Source organism: Pavona decussata, unplaced genomic scaffold (genome assembly GCF_977016875.1).
Source record: "Pavona decussata unplaced genomic scaffold, jaPavDecu1.1 SCAFFOLD_602, whole genome shotgun sequence".
Classification (NCBI taxonomy): Eukaryota; Metazoa; Cnidaria; class Anthozoa; order Scleractinia; family Agariciidae; genus Pavona; species Pavona decussata.
Window position 1 is genome coordinate 1148270 of NW_028145860.1, and position 14195 is coordinate 1162464.

Below are 14195 nucleotides of genomic sequence, written 5' to 3' on the forward strand. Positions count from 1 at the left end.
TTGTTTTAATTTATCATTTTAAGGGGAGTTGCTCTTAGTATTATTTCCTCTCCACAGCCTCATGTGCAAGGCTGCAATGAATGGCTTTTTGCCAACTTACAAACAACTTGCATCCAATGGTAGTCTGTGCATGCAAGTTGGCATTCTAAAGCTTGCATTGACTTGAACCACCATTAATTTTGTCCAAGGCCAAACTCAGATTCCTTTGAAATGTTGTTAAGACCTTCCTACACACTTTTCTGTGTGGTGCAGTCACTTTATTTTTCTTATTTTATCGCATAACAAAATAATTAATTTTTGTGTAAATTAATCACAATTTTTAAGGGTGAAATTACTAGTTTACAAAGTTCCATATTTCTAATTAATGAAAATGAGTGCAATCCAACAACATTAAATTTTTTACACATTAACCTAAACTTAATTGACAGAATTTTTTTCTGATTGTCAAAAACAATAATAATTATTCTGTTTAATATAAGAGGTCAAATTTCATATTCCAAATTTGCCACATAATTTAAACCATTCTCTTTGGTTTGAATTATTATAAGTATATACAGCAGTTACTTGACCAAAGTTATTACAGTTGTTAAATAATGTTCTAACTATATTCTTGAAAAGCAAAAAATCCTAAGTCTGAAATAATTTAAAAATATAGTGTCATCAGTTTGTGACTGCTCAAAGAAGGGAGGTATTTATATCATTAATCCAGCCCCAAATCTTGTTTGTGACATTTTTAATGACGAAATGTTTGGTAAAATGAAAATGCAAAGCAAACTCAATCAAATACTTGAGTTTGGTTAAATTACTGGACAGCTTTGTAAAATCAAACACAAGCCCAACTTTGAGTATGTTTGGTTTGTAGCCACGCTATTAAAATTCTAGCTTGGCTACGAGGCTTGGGGGAATAAAACAAACGAAATTAATTATTCATCTCTGAACCTCAATGTAATTTCTGTTGTTTTCATTCCCAAGCCTTGTAGCCAAGCTAGAATTTTAATATATAACAGAAATGGTGTATTAAGCTAAATTTGTTACAGAAAATGCTGCTTAAGGACGGTGCCTACTAATAGCGAAGTATTTTTGCACGGTTTGTCACTATGCAGGAAAAGCAGATCTTGGTAGCAGCTATTGAAATCCAAAAAGAAAATTGGGGGTAACCATGCAATTTTTAGAGATAACTAAGCAACTATTATTCTAAAAAGCAGCAAAATACAAAGCAATGTATGGCGCTTTTTTCCAAATTGAAGCTTTATTATCTCTAAAAAAGGCTTTTAACTCACCAACACTATCTACCCCTGGGTCTTCAAGGATGTTGTTACAAGGCTGCTCCCTAAAAGGAGCCCAGCAGCCTGCGGCGCCCAAGAAAATGTTACGGGTGCTTAAATTTTTTACAGCAGCTGATCTAGCACTTTACTTTTTGAGCTCCTATTCTTGGCTTTTGGCCTTGTGGGCTCGAACTTTCCTTAGGCGACAGCCTTGTGTTAAGACAATTTTTTACTCACTCTTCTTTTTCCAAAGAACCTTTTTCTTGCAAATCGAATGATAAAAACTACCCATACCCAACTAATCAAATACAAACCTGTTCCCCCAATCTTCACGAAAAGTTTAGGTTTAGATGACACAAGCACTGTCCGATACCACAACAAAGACCCTGGTCCCAGACGCCAAACTATGAAAAGTGTCATGAATATGATATCATTCACTTTTGCAAAAAATGTTTCATACTTTGCTGTTTCCCGCATAAACCATCTCAATTGTAAAAATGGATTGGAGATCTCCGTTCCAAAAATTGTTGCAACAAGTTCTGGACCCGAGTATCCATCAAAATAGATGAATGCTATACCAGTAACTGATATCGTATGGTGTAACAGCATATCCAATCCTTCTGTTCCCATATACAAGCACCATAGAAAATCAAATATGAAATAGCCTAGAGTAAAGGCTGCAATGAATGATTGAAATGCAGTATTTGCTTCACCCATGAAAGCCAGTGGCCAGGGTCCGGTGATGAATGCACACCAACAGGATAATACAGTCGTGAGTGACGCATGAAATATGGTGACCAGTCGACAGTTCCATTGATAGCTCCTATGAGGACTGATGATGCAAAGGAGAAAGTATAAGCTGGTCCAGATAAAGAACATTGATACACAAGGCAGCAAAAGGGCTGTGAAGCTCATGGTGATAGACTAGACCTGAGGTAAAGACAATAATTTTACAATAAGTAACAGTAACCAGGAGTGAGTGAAGGCCTGTGGGTCTGTCTGGGTCTGTAATCACATGAGCCATTTAACAAAACCGGATCGGGATGACAGTAAAGCACTATGATCAAGACGACAGCAATTCTGCACAAAGCTAATGCTGGGTGATGCTGGATTCATGTGAGACAAACATTTTAATGATTTTGTTCCAGAATGAAACTTGTATGGCTATGAAAATGATTTAAATAATATAACAGTCTATTCCTGGAGCATTCACCTCACAGGCACATCTGGTCATTTAAATTACATTTAACTCTACATGGGGTGGTGGGTTGGGGGGGGGGGGGGGGGGTTGATGCCAACAGAACCAAACCCTGTCATGTTGAGCATTTGACCATCAACAAAACAAGTGATTATCAAAAGCATGCACACTAGATTTGAAAAGTCAAACTTGTCCGCAATCTTCTCCTTTGTACTCAAGCCTGAAGGTCCCTATTAGCACCTCAATCATTGTTTCCATGAAAACATTCTAACAGGACAGCCTGCTTATTGGTTTATGCGTCTGGACAAACTATCGTACATTGATGCACAATGGAAGATAGTTCATCCAGACACATAAATTATCTGTCTTGTGCCCGTCTTTATACTAGAGACGAATAACCAGACGAACAAAAAATGTTTGCCCAAGTTCGTCCAAATGGATAAATTATGCATCTCTAGGATAAAAACAGCCATTTGATCCACTGTAATAATTACAGTGAATCAACTGGCTGTTTTTATGCTAGAGAGGCTAATTATTAGCCCAGGTAATGTAAAGGGTGTAAGGCAAAACAAATAAATTGTTGTTATCAGATATTTTCATCAGACATTTTCAAAATAAGTCAGATGCATGGAATTTTTGGGAGGGGATAATTATTGGTCATTATTACTTTTGGAATTATGCTATTAGCATAAAAGCATCAAATGGAAGAAAGATCCTCGCAGTTGCTACACAACTTAAGCAGTTGCGAAAAAAAAAGCCTGAAAAAAATTCAGGCTTGAACGGGATTCAAACCCATGACCTCTGCGATGCCGGTGCAGTGCTCTACCAACTGAGCTATCAAGCCAACTGGGAGCTGGTCATATTGTGAGTTCGTAATATACCCGTGAAGGATGAATAAATAAATGTAAATATATGAAACACATATTTGAACTGCGGATGAAAGATCAAATAGAAGAAAGATCCTCGCAGTTGCTACGCAACTTAAAGGGGAAGTATCACGCAAATTTGCTGTCATTTCAAAACCCCAAAAATGTTTGTCTGCCAGCAGAAACAACAAAATAATTGTCAAGTTTGTTTTAAATTATCACCCCAGTGCAATAAAACTGTTGATTAGTGCCTCTAGCCAGACACAGAGTAGGCCGGTATGGATTGAAACTTGAAAAATATTAGGCTAATGTTTTTCAAGTTCTCGCATTTTTGTTTCCAAAATGCGCTAGAACAGATCACGAGTTGGTCCTTTCAAGAATTGAGTTGATTTCTTTCCTCTCATCATTCTAGAATTACTTGGCAGCTGATTGAAGGTCTTATTTCATCATTTTTAACAAAAGATATCAAAAAACCTCATGATACTTCCCCTTTAAGTAGTAGCAAAAAGAAAGCCTGAAAAAAAATTCAGGCTTGAACGGGATTCAAACCCATGACCTCTACGATGCCGGTGCAGTGCTCTACCAACTGAGCTATCAAGCTAACTGGGACTCCAACTATCAAGCCTGGATTTTTTTTAGGCTTTATTTTTAAAACTGCTTAAGGTGGCCGAACACAGTTTGCGCGCGCTTTACAGATTCTGTTAGTGATGCTATTAAGCTCGCGCTAGGGTTGTGGTACGTAAATACGGCGGTCGATAAAGTGATCCCTCAATTTCACATGAAATGGATAATAAAGGTAAGTTTTGATCCTAAATAACTAAGTTTCTTGTTTCTGGACTCTTTTTCTTTTCTTTCCGAGCAAAAAAGTCATTCACTGAGACCTTTTGTATGCTTTTCAACTTTGCCATGAAACCCAATTAAAGCCACGCATGCGCATTTGACCAAAACATTGCGACTGGTTGTTTTCGTGGAAATGAACTGTTTTCTAAGGAACCGCTCATTAGAATTTCGTAAAATTTGGCATGAAAATAGTTCCCTAAAAGCGTAACTCGCCTACAAAGAGAAACCTAAATCTAACAGAGGGTATCTTCACAAAACATTAAAATGCAAAATCAATATTTACAGGAGATCTGTCTGTTAAAATTACATGAAAATAGTGCAACTGTGTCAGTGTTTTGTGAGTTTATCTGGATACAAAAAATGGAAAAAATCTAATGAGTACATTTTCTAAAAATAAAGGAAACCTACAATATATGGATGTTTTATAGTTCGCTGCATTGCCATGGTAACGGTACTTAGCTCGACAAGACGTACAAAAATCCATTCTCTCTTAGTTAGTCTTACACCGTACCAATTTTGGGCGTCCAGAAGTACATAGTTTCCAAATAACGTCTTCTAACACCTGTACACTAAAAAACTGTATTCGGCCACCTTAAATTGCATAGCAACTGCAAGGATCTTTCTTCCATTTGATCTTTCATCCGCAGTTCAAAGATATGTTTCATTTAACATAAAAGCAGTAGGAATTTTTCATCTTTTACCGAAATGACAGTCAAACAGGTACGTTATAGAATCATATAAATACCTTCTGAGGCAAATGACCACTGTAAGACAGTTATTTTTGGAAATATGTGCAAAGTACCACACCCCTAACACAAGGTGGGGCATCACTTAGGACCGTGCTCGTGGTTTATACTTGAAGATGACAAATCCCACCTTGGAATCAACCAATTTTTTTCCTGTCCGATCGCGATTACGGTCGAATTTTTGGTTATAAGACATACGACGAAAACTTGAGTCGTCAAACGTTGCAAATAGCACAGGACTAATCGGTCGTTACGTACATATAGTGATATACGCTTATACGTTCCATCGCAAATTAATAACTGCCCGGGGATTCAGAACTAAAAAACCTGAGTATTCAAAATCATACACGGGAAACCAAACGTACACATTCCATCAAGTTGCTTTCAAATTTAAAAGTTGAAAGTTTTGAATACAGGTCTTTATCAAACCGGTCAGCGCGCGAAAGCCGATAATCAAAGATAATTTCCCAAGAATCTGAGCCGGAAAAACAATTTGATTTACCTTACAAAGAAAGAATAAGACCCTACCTTGTTAAATGTGCTGGTTGTGAGTCTGGAAAATCAAATTTCCCGCATTTTCAGCTGCTTTTTCTTTCTACCTGCATCGTGCACTGTTGTTAAAATCAAAAATTGCTCCAGATATGATCACGTGATAGACAGGAAGTGATTATACCGGAAATAAGATTGGTCAGATAGGAAAAGCGAGCGGTAGATCGTCACGCAATCTTTCCTTGCCTGACGAGCCAAAAGAGCGTCTGTACTGTGAGAGATCGAGGCTAAGCGAGCGGCACTCAACTGGCAATTTATTCGGCTGATCTATTAGTTCAGTAAGATGATGGCTGCACTTGGGCTTAGGATCTACCATGAAGGGGGTAGTTTAAAGATTTGCCACGATTACAAATGGTAGGCTGGATCCGAGAGAGTACCGAGGAAAGGGAGCGGTCGGGATACGCAACTCGCGTAGACTGCAAAACAGTTGCTTTTCTAATTTATTTCCTTTGATATTTATGGAAGGAGACGCGAATCGTCGCAGAAGCTCTTTTGTCTCCTCACGCAATCTTTCGTTCCCAAAGAGAGGAAAGATTGCGTGACGAACGAAAAGAGCTTCTGCAAGGGAGGCTACAGTGAGGACGGGCCAACTCTAAAAGGAAGGCGTGATCGAGCAAAAATGAGGGATGGGAAGCAGGATCGAAAAAGCTTACTTGATACTATCGTTAAGAAAAATTGTCATCTATCATTAAAAATGTTCACAGTCAGACAACAAACCTGGACAATCATACCGTCATTCAATCAATCAACAAAGTACGAAAGAAGGAAAGACAGACAGAAAGAAAAAGAAAAAGAAACAAACATTGTGTAAGGTTGGTTTCATATCAGTTTATTTCCCCAAGACCATCTTCTTTAATTTCACTCTATTTTCCACCAAAACAAACCCTTTTTTCTGTCAGCAACGAGGAATACCATTTTTCCCAGCCTTTAACTGTAACACAAAGGGCTCTCCTGTATGTGGTGTCATTAAAAAAGTATGGCAGTGGTAGAATTTGAAGCTATCAAGGGATTAATCTTCATCACGCCTATTTGTATGCACTGGGAGGGTCAAGATTTTGCTGTCTACAAACTGTTAAGAAACCCCAGCACTGTCTAGTTTAGCTAGTCTAAAACTAAATGACGGGTTTTCCTTGTAGACAGTATGCACGTGTCCTGATTTAGCTTTTTTCCACAGTGATATTAGTTCACAGAATCTGGACATGTGGGATGCCCACTTAGCTCTCATCAGTTTTCCCACTGTTTCCCTCCACTGATTGCATCTCTTCCGTTTCTGCAGCTTTTCCATCCACCATTACAGCCTGCGAGTTCTTCACAGTACCATCATCTTTGGCCTCTCCCTCTTGTGCACTGCCATTCTCCTTGTCAGCCCCAAGATGTGCTGTGCTCTCTTTGACACTTTCGTCCGGTGATACCTCTTGTTCTGTACCGTTTCCTTTAGCTTTTTCCTCTTCCGCAGCAACCTCTTGAACAGCACTATCTGTTTCAGCAGCAGCGTTCTGAGCATCACTGTCTGCTGCAGTTACCTCCTGAGCATCACTTCCTCCTTCGGCAACTTGCTTCTCATCAGCACTGTCTTCTTTAGCTTCCACATCCTGGGCACTAATATCTCCCACAGCTACGTCCTGAGCAGCACCATCTGCCTCAGCTAATGCCTCCTGTGTAGCACTTTCTGTTTCAGCTACCTCCCGAGTACCACTCACTGCTTCAGCTACTACTTCCTGTTGTGCAGCTATCTCCTCCTGAACACTACTGTCTGTCTCAGCAACTACCTCCTGAGAACCACTACCTTCCTTGCCTACTCCTTTACCAGCACTGTCTACTTCCGTTAACTCCTGAGTACTAGTTTCTTCCTGAGTGGGCTCACCTTGAGAATCAGTTTTGATTTGTTCATCCTTTGCAGCACCCTCATCCTCGGCTTGTTCCTTTGAGGCAGCACTCTCCTCTTTAGTAACTTCGTCCCGGATTATACCTCCTTGGGGAGCCACCTCTTGGCTATCACCTTGTGATTCACCTTGAGATGCAGTTTCTTGGCCCGCACCTCCCTCTTTGGCTACCTTCTCCTGGGTGGTACCCTCTTCCTTAGCATCTCCTCGTGCTGCATCTTCCTGGGTAACACCCTCCTCCTTAGCAAATTCTAGTGCCGCATCTTCCTGGGTAACAGCCTCCTCCTTAACAACTTCTTGTACTGCATCTTCCTTGATTACACCCTCCTCCTTAGCCACTTCTTTTGCTGCATCTTCCTGGGTAACACCCTCTTCCTTAGCAACTTCTTGTGCTGCATCTTCCTGGGTAACACCCTCTTCCTTAGCCACTTCTTGTGCTGCATCCTCCTGGGTAACACCCTCTTTCTTAGCAACTTCTTGTGCTGCATCCTCCTGGATAACACCCTCTCCCTTAGCCACGCCTTGTGCTGTATCTTCCTGGGTAATACCCTCTTCCTTAGCAGCTTCTTCTGCTGCATCTTCCTGGGTAACACCCTCTTCCTTAGGCACCTCTTTTGCTGCATCTTTCTGGGTGGTACCCTTTTCCTTAGCAACTTCTTGTGCTGCATCTTCCTGGGGAACAACCTCTTCCTTAGCATCTTCCTGGGTAACACCCTCTTTCTTAGGCACCTCTTTTGCTGCATCTTCCTGGGTGGTACCCTCTTCCTCAGCAACTTCTTGTGCTGCATCTTCCTGGGGAACAACCTCTTCCTTAGCATCTTCCTGGGTAACACCCTCTTCCTTAGGCACCTCTTTTGCTGCATCTTCCTGGGTGGTACCCTCTTCCGTAGCCAGTTCTTGTGCTGCATCTTTTTGTGTAACACCCTCTTCGTTAGGTACTTCTTGTGCTGCATCTTCCTGGGTAACACCGTCTTCCTTAGGCACCTCTTTTGCTGCCTCTTCCTGGGTGGTACCCTCTTCCTTAGCCACTTCCTGTGCTGCATCTTCCTGGGTAATACCTTCTTCCTTAGCCACTTCTTGTGCTGCATCTTCTTGGGTAACACCCTCTTCCTTAGGCACTTCTTTTGCTGCATCTTCCTGGGTGGTACCCTCTTCCTTAACCACATCTTGTGCTGCATCTTCTTGGGTAACACCCTCTTCCTTAGCAACTCCTTGTGCTTCATCTTCCTTGGTAATCCCCTCTTCCTGGGCAACTTTTTCAGCCCCTTCTTGGTCATTGTTCTCCTCGACCACATCCTTTGGAACAACAGCTACTCCTTCAACTACTGCAGCAGGGTCCTCTTCCACGTTTTGGCCACTACCGACTTCCTCTTTGATGTCACTCTCTACTGGCACCATTTCCTTCTGGCCAATGACCTCTTGCATAACAGCATCCTCCCCTTGAGTGACACTATCCTCTTGCACTAGATCATTCGGTGCAGCTACCTCAGTTGTCTCTTGAATAGATTCTTCTCCCTCTCCCTGAAGTTCTTCCCGAGCCTCCTTGTCCTGTTCACCTGCAGGTTTGGTCTCGTCTGGTGACGTATCACTGGCGGCTGTAGCTGCTTTAGGAAGGAGCTCCTCTACAACAACTGCACTGGAAGGTACAGATGAAACATCCTTGGTTGTGGCTTCAACAGCCTCAGTTTTGACCTCATCAACAAGAACTTCTGAAATACAGCACTTTATATTGTTAGTAGCGCAAATCTAAAGGTCCAGGTAAGGTTTTTATGTTCCAACTTAAAACGGATTAACCTGAGAAGTATGAGATATAAAAATTTAAAGATGAAATAATGAAAAGAGCGGTGGGAAACGGAAAGAAAGGGTTGGAAGATGGGAGAGTAGGCAGCAGAAACTAGGAGGAAATATTTTGCACTAACAACATTGCAAGAGCTGGTAAGAAAGGGATGAAGACGAAGAAGAGATAAGCTCAAACTTGTCTGTCCCAATAACATGACCAAGCCATTCATTTCATTTCACTTCACATTACTTCTGTCTACTTTGCACCTTATGAGGTGAATCCTAATAACGGGAATTCTCAATTTCATAGGCATGAGGAGGGCAAAAACATGGCCTAAACACCTGTGAAAATTTGTGACAAAAGCCATCAGTGATAAACCAGTTGTGAATTTAGATATCATTTATGCTAAGCTAGCAGATCTTTAATTTGCCATATGCAGTTACATTGTACAAACAACAACACACTTGATACATGATAATGAGTTTTAAAAGTCTTACTTGAAACTGATAGGGGGGGTCCATTGCTATAAGTCCCACCTTACTTGTATATTTGGCCATTAATTAAGCAACTGAGTCTTTAACAGTTTTCACAAGGCAAAATGCTTCCTTTCCCACTAAGTGCAATTACCACCTAATTATCTCTAATTTAACTGTCTGTGACTATTTACAAGTTTACAATATCCAGTACAATCCAAAGCATTTTATCTTATCTCTCACCAAGTGCTGACCAAAATATGAATTGTGTGGGTATAATGCTCTATCAAAGATAATTTGTCCCCACAAATTTGTTCACTCTCAAAATCTCAAAGTATGTTTAATCTCAGATTCTCAGGCTCCATGTACACCAAATTTGTTGTCGTCTTTAAAAAGACAAATGTTAAAAAAGTGGCTTACGTTTCACATCTCAAACAATAACTTCCAAGGATATAAATGATCAAAAACAAGCTTAACCCTGAAAGTATTTTTAGTGAAGTTCTAAATTAAATGTTTGTTAACATCTTAACCTAAAAATTCTCCATGGCATTAAATTTGTATACTCATATTTTTGTGCAAGGATCTTGGCATCTACGCAAACCACATATTTACTATTCTACTTCCTAATGAAGAGGCAGCTGAAAAACGTTTTTGTCCTACGGATGTGCTTTATTAGTAAGTGTTTTGCCACAATCTCATAAAGGTTTTTTGATCTCACAGCTTTAGTAATCAAAGAGGGTTTCGTTGATTCAAGGGAATGAATGAAACCCTCTTTATTTTAGGCTATTTCATGGCAGTGAATTTGGATTGAGTTCCATCACCTAGCAGTCAGCTTAAAGCATCTGTTCATTCCAGAAAAACAACTTAGAAATGATTATATTACAAAACAGTGTTAATTATTTCACACATACCAAAAATTAATAATCTACGTTCTCTAAAGGATGCCACCGTAATAATCTTGAAAATACAACAAGAAATCTAAGTAATCACCCACAGCCTTTAATGACAATTAATTAAATTTATTTAAAACACCAAACAAAAATCTAAACAATGAAAACAGACTTCTTTGAATACATTGACATAAAATATTTAGAACGTTCTTTTCAGTAATGTTTCTGTATGTGACTACATGTATTTTCCACCAGTAGCATTCTGTGATGAATATACATGTACAAAACATGCTAAGTGTGTAACATTTTGAAATATTTATACAGCCTTGATGCTACAATATGCATGCATGATAGCAATTGATGAAATAATTGTAATTTATTTACAAGATGTGTTGGTCATAAGATTCACAATAATCACAAACATGCATGCACTTAACACTAAGCCTTGGGGTGTACAGTGATCTACCAGAAGTAATGCATCCTGTTAAAAGCTTTATCTTGTACTTAAGGTAAAGTAACCACTCAAAAAATTAATGAAAAATAAAGTTTTGAATCTCATCTCATTAAAATTCTAGCCAAGTCTTGAAGTGTCAATTCCTCAGATTTGAAGACCTAGTAAGCTTTCTTAAATATATAATTTTGAGATTACCATGCAACTCTAAGCTACATGTATTTGTAAATTGCTTAGTGGTGTACTGTCTATAGCCTTGTTCTTGGATATCATTAAAAAGTATGACAACTTTGTCTCAAACACCAGCTACTTTGAATCAGTCAAGTTACACTCATTTAGTAAATGATGTTCAACTCCCACTTTCATGAGTGAATTTTTCCTGCCCATGAGCATTTGGGACATAGCTAGTCCAAGTTGTATGTTAGTAAGTCTTGCATTTTTCACTCTTCACCCCAGTTACAGTCAGTTGAATGGGAACGCATCATGCATAGTAAAGTTAAACATGATAGAGACTTTTACTGTTTTTTTTTTTGCCTGCTAAATGTAAATCAAATGAACAAACAAATTCGCTTAGATTTTACAAGCCAACTTTAGCATTGGCTGAAAGGAGATAGGTTTCTTTTTTTAAAACAAGATAATATAAAACCCTTCTGCTATACACAAAATTAATATTTAATAAACTTATACTGCAAATTAATTAAATATATATTTCAATGAACTTAACAGTACAAACCAAAACAAAAAATGTATACTGGTACTATTATTTACATTTGTTTCTTAAAAAACCTTGGGCTGTTATATTTTATCGACAAGAATTATTGTCACTGACATAAAAGCCACACAAGAACCACACTTTGTATTAAGCAAAATGTAGTCAGCTTAAGTACGATTTTAAATAGAAGAGCATACACTGCTAAACAGTCAAAATATTAATGATATTATATTGAACAAAACACCAACTGAAAGTTTTTAGGTGTTAAAGTTCTACTTTCAACAGTAAGAACTGTTTGGAAAAAAATGAGTGCAATCTTTTTACATATACTATTATTCCAAACGTCCAGAATCTGTCTCAATTAAATGTGCCCAAAAATTAAAGATATTTTGCTTTGGTGTAGTACCTGCTCTAAGCTGACAAAATTATAACTTAAAGTTGTAAGTTACGGTAATGTTTAAATATAACTTAATAATGCAACTAGCAAAATAGTTTTAACTTAATCTTCTGATGGTTTGGAATCTTCAGCTTCTTCAGCTACTGAAGGCTCTGCATCACCAGCTTCAGCAGCTGATTCCTCAACATTATTACCCTTATCTTCACCACCTTCAGAAACATCCACTTGGTCATCATCAACTTTCTCCTCTGTCGCAACCTCATTGTCTGCCTGAGGTAAAGACTCCGAACTCTTAATATCTTTTACCTCTTCCCTTGCCTTGTGACCCCTGAAACTGGCTTGAATTTTAATTGCAGCATTATTCAAGTCTGGATCATTCAAATCAAGATCTATTTCCTCTGTCTCACCTTCTACCGCCCCCCCTTCAGCCCCATCAGGTTGTGCATCGTCAACACCATCTCCCACTTCTTCAGCAGCTTCTGCACCTTTGCCAGCCGCATCCTCACTTTCTCCAGCTGCCTCTTCTTCTGCAACCTCTTTAACTTGGCCATCTCTTGCTTCACCCTCATCGGCTACATCCACTGCCTCCTTCTCCGCCTCTTGGCTGCCTTGGTCTAGATCTTCAGCTGCAGGCTCAGGTACATCAGTGCCTTCAGCCACTTCAGGTTCCTTAGGCTCAGCTTCCACCTCTGGTTCTACAGCATCATCAGGCTGTACATCTGGGGCAGCCTCCTGCTTTTCAGATTCCTCAGCAGCTCCTGCCTCTTCAGGCACCGCCTCCTCAGCCTTCACATCTGAATCTTTGTCTAACATGTCAGCTTCTGCAGCTTCAACATTTTCAGACACTGCTTCTTGGCTCCGTGAAATTTTAATATCTTTGACTTTCTCTCTAGCCTTGTGACCCCGGAAGCCGGCCTGAATCTTGACAGCTGCAGCTTCCTCATCCTTTTGCTTCTTCGCATCTTCCCGAGCTTTGTGACCCCTGAAGCTTGCTTGTATTTTTGTTGCAGCTGCTTGTACTTCAGGATCTCCCAAATCAATGTCCACCTCCTCTCCTTTCTGCAGCTTTTCCATTTGATCACCCTTTTTTGCATCATCTTTTCCGGTTTCTACAATTGCATGATTGATTGACAGTTTTAATTAAACACAAATGCGAAAATTAATTTTCACTCCCTTATGTAATTATTCAACTAAGAGCATGACATACAGTTCAGGGAATGATCTCAGGTAAGTAATTTCAAATCAGCTAAGCAAGAACATTTTTAAATTTCAATTACGGCTAGGCTACCTTATCAAAACAGACTGAGAAAACAACAATTTCCAACAATATAATTGATGCAGAAATATCATTTGAATATCAATATGTTTACAACTTTTTACCTTCCTTTTTACTGTGCAAACAATTTATCCTTCTTTCCTGTGGGTTGTTTACATTTTATGAAAAGTAAATTGAATTTTGGATTTTCGTCTCATGGGTCACCAAAAATATTTCAACCATTTCGTCAAAAACATATGTTTATTAAATATATTTCGTGATTATATTGATTCTCTCAACGTAATTACGGAGGCATGGAATAGAATAAACTATCGAGGCTGTTTTTCCGCAAAATCATAATGTCATAAAAATTTCATAAGCCCACATCGTTGCAGACAGTAACATGTTTCTCCCTTAGGCAAATTGCAATTAGAACCGATCTGGAAAACGGATCCTTTCCGTTTAAGACTACCTTTAGCTTTCCTTTCATTAGCAAGCTTCATCATTACACTGACTGTTTAATAGAAATGTAAACATTGAAATTGCTAAAAGCAAAAGCATACCTTCCCGGATTAGAAGCTGGTTTTTGAAATATTGTGCAGCGAAATGGATGATGTCCTCAGGCTGTTCGCGTAAAACCTCCCTCGCCAAACCTTCCAATAAGTTCTGAAAACCGGGCGGAACTCGTAGTTTCATGGGAGCGTATTGCACTGCCATCTTTATGTTCTTCCGTTAAACGAAGCAAATCGAGGAAACATACGATCAAAAGGCAGAAATGCAGTTGCGCCAAATCTAATTGCGCTAATGGCGATTGTCGTCTCTATGACGACAACAATATTAACCGCTGATCAACTTAATTGCGGGAGTAATTACGAATCAGCGACCGAGGA

At 39.2% G+C, this 14195-nt stretch overlaps 2 protein-coding genes across 4 annotated transcripts; both read right to left on the minus strand.

Moving 5' to 3' along the window:
• Positions 1–103: 103 nt before the first annotated feature.
• On the minus strand, positions 104–5798 carry LOC146449258 (TLC domain-containing protein 5-like). The gene is made up of 2 exons (XM_085101523.1): positions 5444–5798; positions 104–2195 (listed from the first exon to the last, which is right to left on the minus strand). The coding sequence occupies exon 2, from the start codon at positions 2178–2180 to the stop codon at positions 1482–1484; it is 699 nt and encodes a 232-aa protein (XP_084957649.1). The 5' UTR covers positions 2181–2195; positions 5444–5798; the 3' UTR covers positions 104–1481.
• Positions 5799–5912: 114 nt separating this feature from the next.
• On the minus strand, positions 5913–14147 carry LOC146449259 (uncharacterized). 3 transcript variants are annotated; one of them, XM_085101482.1, is made up of 4 exons: positions 13869–14147; positions 12458–13159; positions 8077–9056; positions 5913–7506 (listed from the first exon to the last, which is right to left on the minus strand). In XM_085101482.1, the coding sequence occupies exons 1-4, from the start codon at positions 14020–14022 to the stop codon at positions 6679–6681; spliced, it is 2664 nt and encodes an 887-aa protein (XP_084957608.1). In that variant the 5' UTR covers positions 14023–14147; the 3' UTR covers positions 5913–6678. The 3 variants fall into 3 exon arrangements, with proteins under 3 accessions (XP_084957608.1, XP_084957607.1, XP_084957606.1); XM_085101481.1 differs by having other exon boundaries at positions 5913–8076; positions 8152–9053; positions 13869–14145; XM_085101480.1 differs by having other exon boundaries at positions 5913–8076; positions 8152–9056; positions 13869–14144.
• Positions 14148–14195: the final 48 nt, after the last annotated feature.

What these genes read in the sequence shown, in the direction of transcription:
- LOC146449258 (XM_085101523.1), bottom strand. Translation starts at nt 2,180, where the DNA reads ATGAGCTTCACAGCCCTTTTGCTGCCTTGTGTATCAATGTTCTTTATC.
- LOC146449259 (XM_085101480.1), bottom strand. Translation starts at nt 14,022, where the DNA reads ATGGCAGTGCAATACGCTCCCATGAAACTACGAGTTCCGCCCGGTTTT. An exon ending in CCAGCTTCTAATCCGGGAAG is followed by an intron (nt 13,160 to 13,868) that starts GTATGCTTTTGC and finishes ATGCAATTGTAG; the next exon opens with AAACCGGAAAAGATGATGCA. An exon ending in TGAAGGGGGGGCGGTAGAAG is followed by an intron (nt 9,057 to 12,457) that starts GTGAGACAGAGG and finishes GCTGTATTTCAG; the next exon opens with AAGTTCTTGTTGATGAGGTC.